Genomic DNA, 20,449 nt, shown 5'->3' on the forward strand with positions numbered 1-20,449 from the left:
GACGGTACTTGGAGTCAGAACTCACACCCACAGAGGCCAGTAGAGGGAAACCAGGTCACAATTAGTTTGGTGTGGTCAGCTGGGAAACAGAGAAAGCCTCTGGAACTTGCTGTATCCCTATAGTTCACACAGGAGGCCAAGCCACCTACCCTTTAAATCCCTTCAGGGGTCCTGTGTTTAAGACAAGCAGGGCCAGTGGTCTTTTGGGTTTCAGATAGTAGGACAGCCCCTTCTTCTGAGTCTTTACATGTCCAGGAGTGTACTATTTTCAGGCTGTTGTGATACCACTTTTATGTGCAATGCCAGTCTATGGGTAGGGGACACACCTTTTGACAAGAAAACAGATTCTGGCCAGCTCCTCACTTTCCTCTTGGTTTAGTTGCAGCCTGGGTAGTAAAACAAAAGCAGGAGCAGTCCTGGTGCCAGGATTTTCTGTGAGGGCCCAGGCAGGCCTCGTCAAAATCTAATCAGGGCAGGGAAACAGCTTCTTTCTTGCCATCCTGTTAGGAAGAGACTGATCTTCCCACACATGGGCCCTTTGTCCACTGTCTAGGAGGAATACACATCTCACTCCAGGAAGCCAGCAGGGGTCAAATAACACATAGCCACTGGCAGAAAGATAGTTTTAGGGTTAGGCAGGAAAGAGCCAACTTTCTGAAAGTGGTATTATCAAAACAGTAACTTGAACTCCAACCTGACCATTAGCTAGTCCAATTAGGCGTCATCTAGTGCTTTTCTATGGTAGATCCTGTCTTGTCATAGTGACAAATGACTTTCGAAATGTTTCACTGTCTGGACATATAAAGCATTGACTATATCTGCCCAATGTTTTAAATATCATGCTCCCTGCCCTATGGGCATTTACAGTATGTCTTAGAGAGTGACATAGTACTATAAAGGAAGGTTTAAGCCTAGCAAAACATTTATTGCAATGTATTTCAAATGTAGGATATGTACTTTTTAGTTTTACATCTCCTGGTAGTGAAAAGATCTAACATTTGTTTTTCATTGCTGCAAAGACTATCGCTCCTTTAGTATTACATTGGTGTTGGTATTACATTTTATAAGTGTAATTTTATAAGTGTAATTCCCAAATGGGAAGAAATAATTTCTCCAAGTCTGGTGTCTCTGGAATCACAATTTAAAATCCTAACGTATGGTGAAGTTGGACTTTAAATTGCAATTCTGAAAGGGCAGGTAGAGGCGGGGAATTCCTTGTACTTCAAAGCCACTGTCTAGGTTTTTCTCCCACCTTCCAAAGCAAGGGACCTAGAGTATAAATCCTTGACCTCAGACACCACCACTTCAGTACACTGCTGGACCTGTGGATATTCTGCCAGGAAGAAGGACTGCTGTGCTGCTACAAGGAATGCTAACCTACTGGACTGTAGATCTGAAAAACAGCTGCTCTTTGCTGATCTGCTGCCCTCTTGCCTGGGTGGGAAAGAATGGACCTGCATCTCTTGAACCTAGAACCCACAGTGACTTCCACGCCTAGTTGGTTGGCCTCCTGATCAGAAGCTTCAAGGCCATAGGAGACTTCCTACAACATTGAACTCAGTACCCCAACTCTGCCATCTGTGAGCCCTGCAGTCTCAAGTGGTGCCACCCCAGGCCTGGACCCCTGGAAGTGGGTCTGAAGGTGCTTCTGTCAAACCCTACTGTGGTCCTCATTGGAACCACCGTGAAGCCCAGCAAAGCCTCGCTGCACAGCTGTCAGCCTCCCTGGAATCAATGCTGAGCAGAGCAAGGCCACGCAAAGCCTCACCGCACAGCTGACAGCCCATTGGAACTGTTGCACAGTGAAGCCAAGCCCCTCAAACCCTCTCCTCACAGATCCCTGGGGCCAATGCAAAGAGACGCCAGGCCCACAAAGCCTTGCAGCACACCCCTTGGGACTGATGTAGAGCAATGCTAAGCCCCACAAAGCCTCGCTGCACAGCTTCTTAAAACCACTGCAGGATGACCCAAAGCCTTACAAAGCAACTCCGGGCAGGCCATGCACTGGGATTTAAGGTACTGTGCTCTGTGGTCCCAAGTGGTTCCCTGTAGCCGGCCTGTGCTCCATCTCGGTCAGCCTGAACATGAGACTTTGTCCCGGTTCAGCACGACCAGATAACTACTGTGGACATTCTGTGCTGTTAGGTGCTATTTTTACCTAAATCTTTAAAATTGCATATCTCAGGATCTATTGATTGGATTTTTGTTGTTTTGGTCTTGTTTCATTTGTTAAAATCTACTGTATTTTGTTGGGATCTCCTTTTGTGGTATATTTTCACTGTGTTACTGTTTGAAGCGCTGCACAAATACTTTTCACATTTCCTTTAAGTTAAGCCTGATAACTACTTTGTGCCAAGCTGGGGTTGAGCATAGGTTAATTTGGGGTTTGCATGTGTCTTATCCTAACAAGGATTGTGGTTGCTCCTTGACCAGGGTTCACATCACAGTGAAGCAACAACCCAATTTCTTACACATATCTTCCTGGCTATGTTCAGTGTAAGAAAACATAGTAGCCACAGTTCAGGAAAAACTGTTAGTATTCAGTTCTCCACATACTGTTTTTTCCAAAAAATTTCATGCAGCAAAAAAATCATGGAGGACATACAATATGAAAAAAAAAACAAAAAAAAAATTTGAAAAATCGGGCAAAAAATCTCTAGAGACCAGGGCACCTTAATACGTTGTTACAAACTTTCTGATCAATTGTTGTCTCTGAGTGCTCCCCGCACCTCCCCACACCTCTGCCTTCAAAGTCGTGCATGCATGACAACAGTGCAGAATTCCCTGTACCAGCAAAAAAAAACTTGACATTGGAGAACAAACGAGAATGTATCCATTCCAAAAGCCACCATAATACAAACATTGTGAGGTTATGAAAGAATACCAAGCAATGTGTTAGAAATTGGGTTTTTGGTTGGCATCAGGTTGCCCTCTGTCCAAGCAAGAACCCTCACTCTAGTCAGGTTAAGTCACACACAATCCAAAATCAGCCTGTGCTCACCCTCCGGTAGCTTGGCACGAGCAGTCAGGCTTAACTTAGAAGGCAATGTGTAAAGCATTTGTGCAATAAATCATACAACACCATAGCATAACACCCCAAAAATACACCACACAGTATTTAGAAAAATATATAATATTTATCTGGGTATCTTCAGGTCAAAATGATCAAAGTTGCAATACGAATTTGTAAAGATATCACTGAAAAGTGATATAAAGTGTCTTAAGTCTTTAGAATATTAACAAAGTCTCTTTCAAGCACAAGTACCTGGTTTAGCGTGGAAAAATCTCCTCAGAGGGCCACAAGAGAAGAGGTGCGCGGAAAAAGGGTGTGTGCGTCGATTTCTCCCCAGCACACACGGACTTGCGTCGTTATTTTCCACGCGGGGAGGCCGGCGTCGTTTTCCGGCGCGCGGACTGTCTCTTTCTGTGGATCGCGGGGATTACCAGATGTCCCGGGTCTGTGCGTGGATTTTCCTGCTTGTTCTCCGGCTGCGCGTCGGTCTGCGGGGCTGCGCGTCGAAATTACGATCTCACGGCAGGCGTCGCGTCGATTTCTCCTCTGGATGTCGATCTGCGGGGCTGCGCGTTGAAATTACGATCTCACGGCAGGCGTCGCGTCGATTTCTCCTCCGGATGTCGATCTGCGGGGTTGCGCGTTGAAATTACGATCTCACGGCAGGCGTCGCGTCGATTTCTCCTCTAGAGGTCTGGCGGCGTTGTCCTTGCGAGGCCGTGCGTCGGATTTTCGATCGTCCCAAGAGCGTCGCGTCGATCAGCGTCGGTGTGCGCCGTTTTTCTCGCCGCCGAACAAGCTGTGCGTCAAAATTTTCGGCGCACGGAGCGTCCAAGTAAAAGAGAGAAGTCTTTTTGGCCCTGAGACTTCAAGGAACAGGAGGCAAGCTCTATCCAAGCCCTTGGAGAGCACTTTCACAGCCAGACAAGAGTTCAGCCAGGCAGCAGGGCAACAGCAAGGCAGCAGTCCTTTGTAGAAAGCAGACAGGTGAGTCCTTTGAGCAGCCAGGCAGTTCTTCTTGGCAGGATGTAGTTTCTGGTTCAGGTTTCTTCTCCAGCAAGTGTCTGACGAGGTAGGGCAGAGGCCCTGTTTTATACTAAGTTGTGCCTTTGAAGTGGGGGTGACTTCAAAGAGTCTCTAAGAAATGCACCAAGTTCCCTTTCAGCTCAATCCTGTCTGCCAGAGTCCCAGTAGGGGGTGTGGCAGTCCTTTGTGTGAGGGCAGGCCCTCCACCCTCCCAGCCCAGGAAGACCCATTCAAGATGCAGATGTATGCAAGTGAGGCTGAGTACCCTGTGTTTGGGGTGTGTCTGAGTGAATGCACAAGGAGCTGTCAACTAAACCTAGCCAGACGTGGATTGAAGGGCACAACAAGATTTTAGTGCAAAGAAATGCTCACTTTCTAAAAGTGGCATTTCTAGAATAGTAATATTAAATCTGACTTCACCAGTCAGCAGGATTTTGTATTACCATTCTGGCCATACTAAATATGACCTTCCTGCTCCTTTCAGATCAGCAGCTGCCACTTCAACAGTGTATGAGGGCAGCCCCAATGTTAGCCTATGAAAGGAGCAGGCCTCACAGTAGTGTAAAAACGAATTTAGGAGTTTCACACTACCAGGACATATAACTACACAGGTACAGGTCCTGCCTTTTACCTACACAGCACCCTGCTCTAGGGGTTACCTAGGGCACACATTAGGGATGACTTATGTGTAGTAAAAGGGGAGTTCTAGGCTTGGCAAGTACTTTTAAATGCCAAGTCGAAGTGGCAGTGAAACTGCACAAACAGGCCTTGCAATGGCAGGCCTGAGACAGGGTTAAGGGGCTACTGAGGTGGGTGGCACAACCAGTGCTGCAGGCCCACTAGTAGCATTTAATCTACCTGCCCTAGGCACATGTAGTGCACTCTACCAGGGACTTACAAGTAAATTAAATAGTCAATCATGGATAAACCAATCAGTAGTACAATTTACCCAGAGAGCATATGCACTTTAGCACTGGTTAGCAGTGGTAAAGTGCCCAGAGGTCAAAAGCCAACAACAACAGGTCAGAAAAAATAGGAGGACGGAGGCAAAAAGTTTGGGGATGTCCCTGTCAAAAAGCCAGGTCCAACATGACCCCATACCCGCCTAAAGCCAGGGGAGAACAATCACTATCCTGATGTACTTCCCTGTTTGAGGCGACAGAACAAGGACCCAGGCCCACAACAGCAGGGGCATGCTCCAGTTCTTCGCCTTCCTGACTCCAATTGGATCACTCTGTCCATACTCTCAGGGCCCACTAAGCCAACCCATGGGGAACCTTTCTCCTTACCTGCGGATCCCATCTGTGAAGCACCTAACCTTACTTTGCTCACAGATGTATCCCAGGAGCAGGATAGTACCACCATGACCAACACAGTGGTGTTGCCCACTCTACCCCTGGGGTGTGACACTTGTCCCCTCCCCAGGGATAACTCTGTCCACCCGGACAGCAAGCCACAGTGATTACTGACAGCTGCCAGGGATGAGAGCCAGGCCTCAGGCCTCTAAAAGCTCTCCAACCACTGTGGCTGTGGAGAGTGGGGGGCGGTAGCCCCAGGTGCTGGGCACCCTTTAACCACTCTCCCTTCCACCAGGTCAGGGATGACAGCCTGAACCTGGTCCTCCCCTGTGGGGCTTTGTACCCTCCCTCCTGGAGCGGTACCCCCAGAGTCCAACATGGTCAGGGTGCTTACAGAAGTCACCCTGTACCATTCCTCCACCAGTGCAGGGCTGTTAACCTGCAACTGGCCCTCCAACCTGGGGCCTGTACCTTCAGGTTGGACTAGGGCCCGGGGTGAGGCTTCCCTCCCCCTGCCCTCCCTTCCGGGGTCCAGCACCCTCCAACTAGGAGTGGCCTCCTCAGAAGACAACATGGTAGGGGCACTGTTATCAGTAGCCCCTCCCTCCAGGTCCGGGGGGACACCCTGAACCTGGTCTTCCAGCCCAGGGTCTGTACCCTCAGACTGGATCACTGCCTGGCAAACCAGGACTTCCTGGGAGGCACAACTACCCCCCACCAGGTCAGAGTTTAACCTCTGCACCTGACCATTCAACTCAGAGTCACCACCCTGAAGTTGAACAATTGCCTGGCACGCCAGGACTTCCTGGAGGGCACACTGACCCTCCACCAGGTCAGAGTTTAACCTCTGAACTTGGCCATTCAACTCAGAGTCACCACCCTGAAGTTGAACAATTGCCTGGCATGCCAGGACTTTCTGGAGGGCACACTGACCCTCCACCAGGTCAGAGTTTAACCTCTGCACTGGGCCATTCAACTCAGAGTCACCACCCTGAAGTTGAACAATTGCCTGGCGCACCAGGACTTTCTGGGAGGCACACCTACCTCCCACCAGGTCAGAGTTTAACCTCTGAGCCTTGTTCCCCAACCCAGGGTCACCACCCTGAGGTTGGGCAATTGCCTGGCACGCCAGGACTTTCTGGGGGGCACACCTACCCCCCACCAGGTCAGAGTTTAACCTCTGAACCTGGTCATCCAACCCAGAGTCAACACCCTGAGGTTGGACAATTGCCTGGCACTGCAGGGCTTCTTGGGAGGCACACCTACCTCCCACCAGGTCAGAGTTTAACCTTGGAACCTGGGTATCCAACCCAGAGTCACCACCCTGAGGTTGAACAATTGCCTGGCATGCCTGGGCTTTCTGGGGGGCACACCTACCCCCCACCAGGTCAGAGTTTAACCTCTGAACCCGGTTATCCAACCCAGAGTCAGCACTCTGAGGTTGAACAATTGCCTGGCACGCCAGGACTTTCTGGGGGGCACACCTACCCCCCACCAGGTCAGAGTTTAACCTCTGAACCTGGTTATCCAACCCAGAGTCAGCACTCTGAGGTTGGACCACTGCCTGGTACACCAGGACTTCCTGGGGGGCACGCCTACCCCCCAACAGGTCAGAGCTTATTCCCTGAACCTGGTTAGCCAACCCAGAGTCACCACCCTGAGGTTGAACCATTGCCTGGCAGGCCAGGACTTTCAGGGAGGCACACCTACCTCCCACCAGGTCAGAGTTTAACCTCTGAGCCTGGTTCCCCAACCCAGGGTCACCACTCTGAGATTGGGCAATTGCCTGGCACGCCAGGACTTTCTGGGGGGCACACCTACCCCCCACCAGGTCAGAGTTTAACCTCTGAACCTGGTCATCCAACCCAGAGTCAACACCCTGAGGTTGGACAATTGCCTGGCACAGCAGGACTTCTTGGGAGGCACATCTACCTCCCATCAGGTCAGAGTTTAACCTCTGAACCTGGGTATCCAACCCAGAGTCACCACCCTGAGGTTGAATCTTTGCCTGGCATGCCAGGACTTCCTGGGGGGCACTCTCACCCCCCACAAGGGACACACCGTCCCCAAGGGCCACACAAGAGTCTGGTTGGTGCAGGTCTCCCGACATCTGCCCATCCGGCAGAGTCTGGGTTTCCCCCAAACCAGAAACGTTTCACCTGGGTCATTCCTGGGGGGCTCTGCTCTCAGAGCTGTCCCCTGACTCTCAAGGTCCTCCACTGGGGTCTGCAACCCCCTCTCAACCCTATGTCTGGACTTCTGCACCCCTTCACTATGAGGGGTACTGCCAGACACCAGAACTGTTGGGATGCTGGCTACAGTCACCCCCCCAAGTTCTTCTGACACTGCGGGGCTTCCCTCAAAAGGTGGCCCTACGGTACAGGCTAGGCTTCCCTCCTGGTGTTCCCTCATGGAACCCTCTAGGACCTGGGAACTACCTGGGACACTACAATCCTTTCCCACCACACTCGGTTGGGAACCACCTAGACCACCACCTTCAGAAGCACCCCCAAATGCCTCTTCAGACTCTCTGGTACTCACCCAGAAGTCTGCCTCCATTGTAAGTTCCCTGGGGTCAGAGAACTCACACTCCACCTGGTGTTGGCGTAGCTCTGGAATATAAGGACCAGACATATGCTCTCCAGCAATTACATAACTCTGCCCTTCACATGTATTAACCACAGTACCCTTCACCCAACCACCCAGTAACTCAACCTTGGAAAAGCACTCTACTTCACCCTCCTGAGACTGGTGAGACAGTATCTGTCTGTCCCTGACACTCAACCCAAACTCTTCTGGGATGTCTCTACACTCTATATCCAGGACGTCCACCAGGGGGGAACCCTTTTCTCTGTCACTCTCTGCTAGAGTCAGTAAAGTGTCCCTCCCCTCAGTAGGAATATGACTCCCTGTGCCAGTTCCCCAATCCTTCTCAGGGACCCTGTGCATAATGGGAACTACCTCATACCCTTGAACCGCCTGGGGTGTGTCAACTCCCTTCTTCAAGTTGGGCACCACATCTCTGGGCTTGTGCCCTTCTTCAGCAGTACTGGATGCAAGATTTTTGCTGCCACCATCTGAACTGGACTCAGCCCTTCCGGCCTCCAGTTTCAGCTCTTTACAGCTCAGCTCTTGAGCTGCAATCTTTTCTTCTTCCAGGGCTAAGAGACTTGCTGCCTCAGCCCTTTCAAGCTGCTCATCTAGCTCTTCTAGACACCGCTCTAGAGCTAGGAGCCATTCATCTCCCACTGGTTCTCTTTCCTCATCTGAGTAGTCTTCCTCCTCATGTGAGCAGTCTTCCTCCTCATGTGAGTAGTCCTCCTCCTCATCTGAGGGGTACTTAGTCATTTGGTTTCTTGCTGCCTCTCTCTCTGCCCATCTTTCCTCCCCCCAGACTATGTAGTGATGGAGCATCTCCGCCTTAGTAGATCTCCTTGCTACAGGAAGGCCCCATTTTCTGCAAAGCTTCCTTAGGTCAACCTTAGTGAGGTGGTCCGTACGAACAAAGAATGAGTAGGTACACAATCCCATTTTGATAAGATCTTATCAGCAAAAACCAAAATCCAAAGTCCAAAATATCAATAGTATATCCAGGAGGACATCAGAGAACCAAGAGCCAAAAAAGATGAAAAATCAAGTTGACCTTCAACTGTGGGTAGGTAGTGAAATACTTAGCTACTGTATGTCACTGCACAAACACAAGTCCTATCCTCACCGCTGATCACCAATGTTAGAAATGGGGTTTTTGGTTGGCATCAGGTTGCCCTCTGTCCAAGCAAGAACCCTCACTCTAGTCAGGGTAAGTCACACACAATCCAAAATCAGCCTGTGCTCACCCTCCGGTAGCTTGGCACGAGCAGTCAGGCTTAACTTAGAAGGCAATGTGTAAAGCATTTGTGCAATAAATCATACAACACCATAGCATAACACCCCAAAAATACACCACACAGTATTTAGAAAAATATATAATATTTATCTGGGTATCTTCAGGTCAAATAGATCAAAGTTGCAATACGAATTTGTAAAGATATCACTGAAAAGTGATATAAAGTGTCTTAAGTCTTTAGAATATTAACAAAGTCTCTTTCAAGCACAAGTACCTGGTTTAGCGTGGAAAAATCTCCTCAGAGGGCCACAAGAGAAGAGGTGCGCGGAAAAAGGGTGTGTGCGTCGATTTCTCCCCAGCACACACGGACTTGCGTCGTTATTTTCCACGCGGGGAGGCCAGCGTCGTTTTCCGGCGCGCGGACTGTCTCTTTCTGTGGATCGCGGGGATTACCAGATGTCCTGGGTCAGTGCGTGGATTTTCCTGCTTGTTCTCCGGCTGCGCGTCGGTCTGCGGGGCTGCGCGTAGAAATTACGATCTCACGGCAGGCGTCGCGTCGATTTCTCCTCTGGATGTCGATCTGCGGGGCTGCGCGTTGAAATTACGATCTCACGGCAGGCGTCGCGTCGATTTCTCCTCCGGATGTCGATCTGCGGGGCTGCGCGTTGAAATTACGATCTCACGGCAGGCGTCGCGTCGATTTCTCCTCTAGAGGTCGGGCGGCGTTGTCCTTGCGAGGCCGTGCGTCGGATTTTCGATCGTCCCAAGAGCGTCGCGTCGATCAGCGTCGGTCTGCGGCGTTTTTCTCGCCACCGAAAAAGCTGTGCGTCGAAATTTTCGGCGCACGGAGCGTCCAAGTAAAAGAGAGAAGTCTTTTTGGCCCTGAGACTTCAAGGAACAGGAGGCAAGCTCTATCCAAGCCCTTGGAGAGCACTTTCACAGCCAGACAAGAGTTCAGCCAGGCAGCAGGGCAACAGCAAGGCAGCAGTCCTTTGTAGAAAGCAGACAGGTGAGTCCTTTGAGCAGCCAGGCAGTTCTTCTTGGCAGGATGTAGTTTCTGGTTCAGGTTTCTTCTCCAGCAAGTGTCTGATGAGGTAGGGCAGAGGCCCTGTTTTATACTAAGTTGTGCCTTTGAAGTGGTGGTGACTTCAAAGAGTCTCTAAGAAATGCACCAAGTTCCCTTTCAGCTCAATCCTGTCTGCCAGAGTCCCAGTAGGGGGTGTGGCAGTCCTTTGTGTGAGGGCAGGCCCTCCACCCTCCCAGCCCAGGAAGACCCATTCAAGATGCAGATGTATGCAAGTGAGGCTGAATACCCTGTGTTTGGGGTGTGTCTGAGTGAATGCACAAGGAGCTGTCAACTAAACCTAGCCAGACGTGGATTGAAGGGCACAACAAGATTTTAGTGCAAAGAAATGCTCACTTTCTAAAAGTGGCATTTCTAGAATAGTAATATTAAATCCGACTTCACCAGTCAGCAGGATTTTGTATTACCATTCTGGCCATACTAAATATGACCTTCCTGCTCCTTTCAGATCAGCAGCTGCCACTTCAACAGTGTATGAGGGCAGCCCCAATGTTAGCCTATGAAAGGAGCAGGCCTCACAGTAGTGTAAAAACGAATTTAGGAGTTTCACACTACCAGGACATATAACTACACATGTACAGGTCCTGCCTTTTACCTACACAGCACCCTGCTCTAGGGGTTACCTAGGGCACACATTAGGGATGACTTATGTGTAGTAAAAGGGGAGTTCTAGGCTTGGCAAGTACTTTTAAATGCCAAGTCGAAGTGGAAGTGAAACTGCACACACAGGCCCTGCAATGGCAGGCCTGAGACAGGGTTAAGGGGCTACTGAGGTGGGTGGCACAACCAGTGCTGCAGGCCCACTAGTAGCATTTAATCTACCTGCCCTAGGCACATGTAGTGCACTCTACCAGGGACTTACAAGTAAATTAAATAGTCAATCATGGATAAACCAATCAGTAGTACAATTTACCCAGAGAGCATATGCACTTTAGCACTGGTTAGCAGTGGTAAAGTGCCCAGAGGTCAAAAGCCAACAACAACAGGTCAGAAAAAATAGGAGGAAGGAGGCAAAAAGTTTGGGGATGTCCCTGTCAAAAAGCCAGGTCCAACATGACCCCCTACCAGCCTAAAGCCAGGGGAGAACAATCACTATCCTGATGTACTTCCCTGTTTGAGGCGACAGAACAAGGACCCAGGCCCACAACAGCAGGGGCATGCTCCAGTTCTTCGCCTTCCTGACTCCAATTGGATCACTCTGTCCATACTCTCAGGGCCCACTAAGCCAACCCATGGGGAACCTTTCTCCTTACCTGCGGATCCCATCTGTGCAGCACCTAACCTTACTTTGCTCACAGATGTATCCCAGGAGCAGGATAGTACCACCATGACCAACACAGTGGTGTTGCCCACTCTACCCCTGGGGTGTGACACTTGTCCCCTCCCCAGGGATAACTCTGTCCACCCGGACAGCAAGCCACAGTGATTACTGACAGCTGCCAGGGATGAGAGCCAGGCCCCAGGCCTCTCAAAGCTCTCCAACCACTGTGGCTGTGGAGAGTGGGGGGCGGTAGCCCCAGGTGCTGGGCACCCTTTAACCACTCTCCCTTCCACCAGGTCAGGGATGACAGCCTGAACCTGGTCCTCCCCTCTGGGGCTTTGTACCCTCCCTCCTGGAGCGGTACCCCCAGAGTCCAACATGGTCAGGGTGCTTACAGAAGTCACCCTGTACCATTCCTCCACCAGTGCAGGGCTGTTAACCTGCAACTGGCCCTCCAACCTGGGGCCTGTACCTTCAGGTTGGACTAGGGCCCGGGTGAGGCTTCCCTCCCCCTGCCCTCCCTTCTGGGGTCCAGCACCCTCCAACTAGGAGTGGCCTCCTCAGAAGACAACATGGTAGGGGCACTGTTATCAGTAGCCCCTCCCTCCAGGTCCGGGGGGACAACCTGAACCTGGTCTTCCAGCCCAGGGTCTGTACCCTCAGACTGGATCACTGCCTGGCAAACCAGGACTTCCTGGGAGGCACACCTACCCCCCACCAGGTCAGAGTTTAACCTCTGCACCTGACCATTCAACTCAGAGTCACCACCCTGAAGTTGAACAATTGCCTGGCACGCCAGGACTTCCTGGAGGGCACACTGACCCTCCACCAGGTCAGAGTTTAACCTCTGAACTTGGCCATTCAACTCAGAGTCACCACCCTGAAGTTGAACAATTGCCTGGCACGCCAGGACTTCCTGGAGGGCACACTGACCCTCCACCAGGTCAGAGTTTAACCTCTGCACTGGGCCATTCAACTCAGAGTCACCACCCTGAAGTTGAACAATTGCCTGGCGCACCAGGACTTTCTGGGAGGCACACCTACCTCCCACCAGGTCAGAGTTTAACCTCTGAGCCTGGTTCCCCAACCCAGGGTCACCACCCTGAGGTTGGGCAATTGCCTGGCACGCCAGGACTTTCTGGGGGGCACACCTACCCCCCACCAGGTCAGAGTTTAACCTCTGAAGCTGGTCATCCAACCCAGAGTCAACACCCTGAGGTTGGACAATTGCCTGGCACAGCAGGGCTTCTTGGGAGGCACACCTACCTCCCACCAGGTCAGAGTTTAACCTCGGAACCTGGGTATCCAACCCAGAGTCACCACCCTGAGGTTGAACAATTGCCTGGCATGCCAGGGCTTTCTGGGGGGCACACCTACCCCCCACCAGGTCAGAGTTTAACCTCTGAACCCCGTTATCCAACCCAGAGTCAGCACTCTGAGGTTGAACAATTGCCTGGCACGCCAGGACTTTCTGGGGGGCACACCTACCCCCCCACCAGGTCAGAGTTTAACCTCTGAACCTGGTTATCCTACCCAGAGTCAGCACTCTGAGGTTGGACCACTGCCTGGTACACCAGGACTTCCTGGGGGGCACGCCTACCCCCCAACAGGTCAGAGCTTATTCCCTGAACCTGGTTAGCCAACCCAGAGTCACCACCCTGAGGTTGAACCACTGCTTGGCAGGCCAGGACTTTCAGGGAGGCACACCTACCTCCCACCAGGTCAGAGTTTAACCTCTGAGACTGGTTCCCCAACCCAGGGTCACCACCCTGAGATTGGGCAATTGCCTGGCACGCCAGGAATTTCTGGGGGGCACACCTACCCCCCACCAGGTCAGAGTTTAACCTCTGAACCTGGTCATCCAACCCAGAGTCAACACCCTGAGGTTGGACAATTGCCTGGCACAGCAGGACTTCTTGGGAGGCACATCTACCTCCCATCAGGTCAGAGTTTAACCTCTGAACCTGGGTATCCAACCCAGAGTCACCACCCTGAGGTTGAATCTTTGCCTGGCATGCCAGGACTTCCTGGGGGGCACTCTCACCCCCCACAAGGGACACACCGTCCCCAAGGGCCACACAAGAGTCTGGTTGGCACAGGTCTCCCGACCTCTGCCCATCCGGCAGAGTCTGGGTTTCCCCCAAACCAGAAACGGTTTCACCTGGGTCATTCCTGGGGGGCTCTGCTCTCAGAGCTGTCCCCTGACTCTCAAGGTCCTCCACTGGGGTCTGCAACCCCCTCTCAACCCTATGTCTGGACTTCTGCACCCCCTCACTATGAGGGGTACTGCCAGACACCAGAACTGTTGGGATGCTGGCTACAGTCACCCCCCCAAGTTCTTCTGACACTGCAGGGCTTCCCTCAAAAGGTGGCCCTACGGTACAGGCTAGGCTTCCCTCCTGGTGTTCCCTCATGGAACCCTCTAGGACCTGGGACCTACCTGGGACACAACAATCCTTTCCCACCACACTCGGTTGGGAACCACCTAGACCACTCCCTTCAGAAGCACCCCCAAATGCCTCTTCAGACTCTCTGGTACTCACCCAGAAGTCTGCCTCCATTGTAAGTTCCCTGGGGTCAGAGAACTCACACTCCACCTGGTGTTGGCGTAGCTCTGGAATATAAGGACCAGACATATGCTCTCCAGCAATTACATCACTCTGCCCTTCACATGTATTAACCACAGTACCCTTCACCCAACCACCCAGTAACTCAACCTTGGAAAAGCACTCTACTTCACCCTCCTGAGACTGGTGAGACAGTATCTGTCTGTCCCTGACACTCAACCCAAACTCTTCTGGGATGTCTCTACACTCTATATCCAGGACGTCCACCAGGGGGGAACCCTTTTCTCTGTCACTCTCTGCTAGAGTCAGTAAAGTGTCCCTCCCCCCAGTAGGAATATGACTCCCTGTGCCAGTTCCCCAATCCTTCTCAGGGACCCTGTGCATTACGGGAACTACCTCATACCCTTGAACCGCCTGGGGTGTGTCAACTCCCTTCTTCAAGTTGGGCACCACATCTCTGGGCTTGTGCCCTTCTTCAGCAGTACTGGATGCAAGATTTTTGCTGCCACCATCTGAACTGGACTCAGCCCTTCCGGCCTCCAGTTTCAGCTCTTTACAGCTCAGCTCTTGAGCTGCAATCTTTTCTTCTTCCAGGGCTAAGAGACTTGCTGCCTCAGCCCTTTCAAGCTGCTCATCTAGCTCTTCTAGACACCGCTCTAGAGCTAGGAGCCATTCATCTCCCACTGGTTCTCTTTCCTCATCTGAGTAGTCTTCCTCCTCATGTGAGCAGTCTTCCTCCTCATGTGAGTAGTCCTCCTCCTCATCTGAGGGGTACTTAGTCATTTGGTTTCTTGCTGCCTCTCTCTCTGCCCATCTTTCCTCCCCCCAGACTATGTAGTGATGGAGCATCTCCGCCTTAGTAGATCTCCTTGCTACAGGAAGGCCCCATTTTCTGCAAAGCTTCCTTAGGTCAGCCTTAGTGAGGTGGTCCGTACGAACAAAGAATGAGTAGGTACACAATCCCATTTTGATAAGATCTTATCAGCAAAAACCAAAATCCAAAGTCCAAAATATCAATAGTATATCCAGGAGGACATCAGAGAACCAAGAGCCAAAAAAGATGAAAAATCAAGTTGACCTTCAACTGTGGGTAGGTAGTGAAATACTTAGCTACTGTATGTCACTGCACAAACACAAGTCCTATCCTCACCGCTGATCACCAATGTTAGAAATGGGTTTTTTGGTTGGCATCAGGTTGCCATCTGTCCAAGCAAGAACCCTCACTCTAGTCAGGGTAAGTCACACACAATCCAAAATCAGCCTGTGCTCACCCTCCGGTAGCTTGGCACGAGCAGTCAGGCTTAACTTAGAAGGCAATGTGTAAAGCATTTGTGCAATAAATCATACAACACCATAGCATAACACCCCAAAAATACACCACACAGTATTTAGAAAAATATATAATATTTATCTGGGTATCTTCAGGTCAAAATGATCAAAGTTGCAATACGAATTTGTAAAGATATCACTGAAAAGTGATATAAAGGGGGTTATTCTAACTTTGGAGGAGGTGTTAATCCGTCCCAAAAGTGACGGAAAAGTGACGGATTTACCACCAGCCGTATTACGAGTCCATTATATCCTATGGAACTCGTAATACGGCTGGTGGTATATCCGTCACTTTACCGTCACTTTTGGGACGGATTAACACTCCTCCAAAGTTAGAATAACCCCCATAGTGTCTTAAGTCTTTAGAATATTAACAAAGTCTCTTTCAAGCACAAGTACCTGGTTTAGCGTGGAAAAATCTCCTCAGAGGGCCACAAGAGAAGAGGTGCGCGGAAAAAGGGTGTGTGCGTCGATTTCTCCCCAGCACACACGGACTTGCGTCGTTATTTTCCACGCGGGGAGGCCGGCGTCGTTTTCCGGCGCGCGGACTGTCTCTTTCTGTGGATCGCGGGGATTACCAGATGTCCCGGGTCTGTGCGTGGATTTTCCTGCTTGTTCTCCGGCTGCGCGTCGGTCTGCGGGGCTGCGCGTCGAAATTACGATCTCACGGCAGGCGTCGCGTCGATTTCTCCTCTGGATGTCGATCTGCGGGGCTGCGCGTTGAAATTACGATCTCACTGCAGGCGTCGCGTCGATTTCTCCTCCGGATGTCGATCTGCGGGGCTGCGCGTTGAAATTACGATCTCACGGCAGGCGTCGCGTCGATTTCTCCTCTAGAGGTCGGGCGGCGTTGTCCTTGCGAGGCCGTGCGTCGGATTTTCGATCGTCCCAAGAGCGTCGCGTCGATCAGCGTCGGTGTGCGGCGTTTTTCTCGCCACCGAACAAGCTGTGCATCGAAATTTTCGGCGCACGGAGCGTCCAAGTAAAAGAGAGAAGTCTTTTTGGCCCTGAGACTTCAAGGAACAGGAGACAAGCTCTATCCAAGCCCTTGGAGAGCACTTTCACAGCCAGACAAGAGTTCAGCCAGGCAGCAGGGCAACAGCAAGGCAGCAGCCCTTTGTAGAAAGCAGACAGGTGAGTCCTTTGAGCAGCCAGGCAGTTCTTCTTGGCAGGATGTAGTTTCTGGTTCAGGTTTCTTCTCCAGCAAGTGTCTGATGAGGTAGGGCAGAGGCCCTGTTTTATACTAAGTTGTGCCTTTGAAGTGGGGGTGACTTCAAAGAGTCTCTAAGAAATGCACCAAGTTCCCTTTCAGCTCAATCCTGTCTGCCAGAGTCCCAGTAGGGGGTGTGGCAGTCCTTTGTGTGAGGGCAGGCCCTCCACCCTCCCAGCCCAGGAAGACCCATTCAAGATGCAGATGTATGCAAGTGAGGCTGAGTACCCTGTGTTTGGGGTGTGTCTGAGTGAATGCACAAGGAGCTGTCAACTAAACCTAGCCAGACGTGGATTGAAGGGCACAACAAGATTTTAGTGCAAAGAAATGCTCACTTTCTAAAAGTGGCATTTCTAGAATAGTAATATTAAATCCGACTTCACCAGTCAGCAGGATTTTGTATTACCATTCTGGCCATACTAAATATGACCTTCCTGCTCCTTTCAGATCAGCAGCTGCCACTTCAACAGTGTATGAGGGCAGCCCCAATGTTAGCCTATGAAAGGAGCAGGCCTCACAGTAGTGTAAAAACGAATTTAGGAGTTTCACACTACCAGGACATATAACTACACAGGTACAGGTCCTGCCTTTTACCTACACAGCACCCTGCTCTAGGGGTTACCTAGGGCACACATTAGGGATGACTTATGTGTAGTAAAAGGGGAGTTCTAGGCTTGGCAAGTACTTTTAAATGCCAAGTCGAAGTGGAAGTGAAACTGCACACACAGGCCTTGCAATGGCAGGCCTGAGACAGGGTTGAGGGGCTACTGAGGTGGGTGGCACAACCAGTGCTGCAGGCCCACTAGTAGCATTTAATCTACCTGCCCTAGGCACATGTAGTGCACTCTACCAGGGACTTACAAGTAAATTAAATAGTCAATCATGGATAAACCAATCAGTAGTACAATTTACCCAGAGAGCATATACACTTTAGCACTGGTTAGCAGTGGTAAAGTGCCCAGAGGTCAAAAGCCAACAACAACAGGTCAGAAAAAATAGGAGGAAGGAGGCAAAAAGTTTGGGGATGTCCCTGTCAAAAAGCCAGGTCCAACACAATGTGTCAGGGTAATCATGATTCACAATGGAAGGTCACGGATTAATTGTTGTCAAGGCTAATACATTTGTTCAGTCTATTCTTGTAAAGTTAGCTGCATGTAAACCTCAGCTTAAATTTTATTTAGTACCACTGACTTCTTCCACTTTGTCACTTTGCAGGTCATGCATGACTCAAGCTTTGTTAAATTATCGAGAATTACATGACTACTGCTACTTAAAGCCAATAGAAAACTGTCCCACATATCACAATGTGATTTTGAAGCATAGTCCAGACACATTTATCTGATTTGCCTATGACCCAGTGTTTGCTTAGGGTTCCATTTTGCACGACCTGTAACAAGACAAGGAATATAAAGCGTTGTCTCATTTTGAACAGTCCTTATGCCTGTCAAACATGCATTATAATAGCGCTATAAACATGTACATATTCAGTCGTCAAAATGAATTACCTTGCTCTGCAGTGCTGTCTGTATTTCTCTGACTTCTGCCGATCAGAGTTGCTGTGGCGTTTGTAGAAGCTGTTTTTGGTAAAACCGTTTTCTTGATCACAAGCTTCATCTGTTTCTGCAACTTTGTTACATTTCCAATGACCTCGGATGTTGATTTGTTGAAGGACTTTGTTAAATTAGACCAGATAGCCTCTGCACTCCTATCAGATGCAGTCTTTATCAGCTCTGTCATGACTTCCTGCAGAATAGTAATATTTGGCTGCATCTTTCGTACCAACAAGGGCACGCTGGCGTTCAAGTTCTGAATGGCAGCAGAGGCTTTCCGGCACAGTTCCTGGGTGTCATACACCGTCTTGTTCAGTGTAGGAATACTTGTCGAAATGCGGATGGATTTTGCCTCCAGAGCCCTAACCCTCGAATTCAACTCTTGATATTTAGGGTAGGCTGGCTGTTCTTTTTCTTTTACAATGGTTCCTCCATTTTTAACTTTTATTGGCATTGTAGTATTGACCATAATTTGAGTTATTTTGGATTCCATGTTTTGTAAGCGAAGTTCATAAGCATTCTTTTCCTGAACAACAAACCACAGATTCTGTTGTAACTGACTGACATTGGCGTGGCACTGGTCAACCTTCACCACTGTTTCATTCAAAGTTTGGATCATGTTTTCAAGCTCATGGGATCCAATGGAAATAGACTCAGTATCGTTACCATTCTTTGGTTCCTGCAGATTGCCATTGGTCAGCATTGTTATCGATTCATTTAACTGGTTGACCTGGGGAATGAGCAAAAACAAATTGTCTAGCATGTGCATTGCTTGATTTAGAATCTGAGAATCATTCTGCATTTTGTGCATAGCTTGTTTGGGGACATAATTTTCTTGAATAAAGTCAACAGCGTTGTTTAAAACTGTCATTGTGTTGTTCAAGCCGTCCTCGATATCCATGAGACAGGAATCAATGCGTTTTTCACACAGCTCGTTTCGGGTCTCAGCTTCAGCTCTGAGATTTTCCTGGCCACTGGCCAGATCCTGGACACTGGAACTAAGAGTGTAGACTAAAGCACTTAAGTCTTCTATTTGCTTGTTAACTGCAGAAACTCCATTTTGGTGGCCATACTCCTCTGTCATACTGAAGGGTGCTCCCTGTTCAATCAAAGGCTGCAATATCTCCATATCGTAACATAAATCATTAATCTGCTCATTCATCTTATCGATTTTGTCATCAAGTGGCAGAACAACGTCAGACATAGTTTTATTCAGGACAAGGACGGTTTCCTCAGTAGACCTGATCTTGCTCTCAAAGTCCTTCCTACACTTGGAAAACCGGGCTTCACAGGCCCTCTGGATTGAGTCTTTCTGCAGCTCTAAGGTGATTGTGAAGTTGTTAATTTTGATGTCTTGTGCGGTGATATCTTCGTAGAGCTGCAACATCATGAGGCTCTGGCGTTTTACCTTCTCCTGCAGGGTGAGCAGGTAGTCAGTAACATTATCATCTTTGGATCCATCGGTCTCTGGGAAATTTGGAACTGAAGTAGACTCCTCTGATAAAATCTGTTCTTGGACATCTCGCATTTTTGCAAGAGTCTTGTTCAGAGATCCATAGTAGATGCTGTTTCTTGACTGTTCACGCTCCAACTCTGCAGCTAAAGACTTGTGACTTTCCTGCAGATCTTTTAATGAACTACTACAAAGTGAGGCGACTTCATCTTTAACGTTTACCAGGTGGTTTTTCAGCTCTGAAATATCACCCATCGTTGGCCGTGGTTCTTGCTCATTTAATAACTTTTGTGTGCCCACTATAGATGCCACAGTCTCATTCATATGCTTTAGAGCTTCATTTGTGCTCTCGACCTCCACAGATAAACTAGATATTGTTTTGAAAAGCTGAGCAAATGTCTCTTGCATCTCACTCTGGAACCCTTTCATCTGCTCTCGTACTGTGTCCTTCACTAGCTCAGTGATAGATTTAGATTTGAGACCTACAGACACAAAAAGAAAACAATATATAATACCAGTCATTTTAAATGATACCTTTCTCTACCTCCTGGTACAATAAAGAAAGTCTACATAGTACATAGTTTCGATTTCGACCTGTGTTGAGCATAGGTATGTTATGCCAAGTAATGTCGAGCAAAGATTTTAAAGGGCAATTGTTTAGGTACAGGTTACATCTCATTATGTGCTAAGGCTCCTCTAGGTGACATTATTTTGATTATGGTATTTTTTGCATACGTTTATTAATTATATAAAGTTGTATTTGATTTAATGTTTATTTTCAGTCGATGCCCATTTCAGGTTTCATTTGAACAACTGCTTTGATGGGCTGGAG

At 49.5% G+C, this 20,449-nt stretch overlaps 1 protein-coding gene across 1 annotated transcript in view; it reads right to left on the reverse strand.

Annotated features, from left to right (window-relative positions):
• The window catches only part of MMRN1 (multimerin 1), a 298,882-nt gene that overhangs the window by 49,262 nt on the left and 229,171 nt on the right, over positions 1–20,449 (reverse strand). Inside the window, exon 6 of the mRNA XM_069230268.1 lies at positions 18,120–20,099. Coding sequence (XP_069086369.1) covers positions 18,120–20,099 — 1,980 coding nt within the window. The remainder of the gene's footprint in view (positions 1–18,119; positions 20,100–20,449) is intronic.

This window comes from Pleurodeles waltl, chromosome 1_1 (assembly GCF_031143425.1).
Source record: "Pleurodeles waltl isolate 20211129_DDA chromosome 1_1, aPleWal1.hap1.20221129, whole genome shotgun sequence".
NCBI lineage: Eukaryota > Metazoa > Chordata > Amphibia > Caudata > Salamandridae > Pleurodeles > Pleurodeles waltl.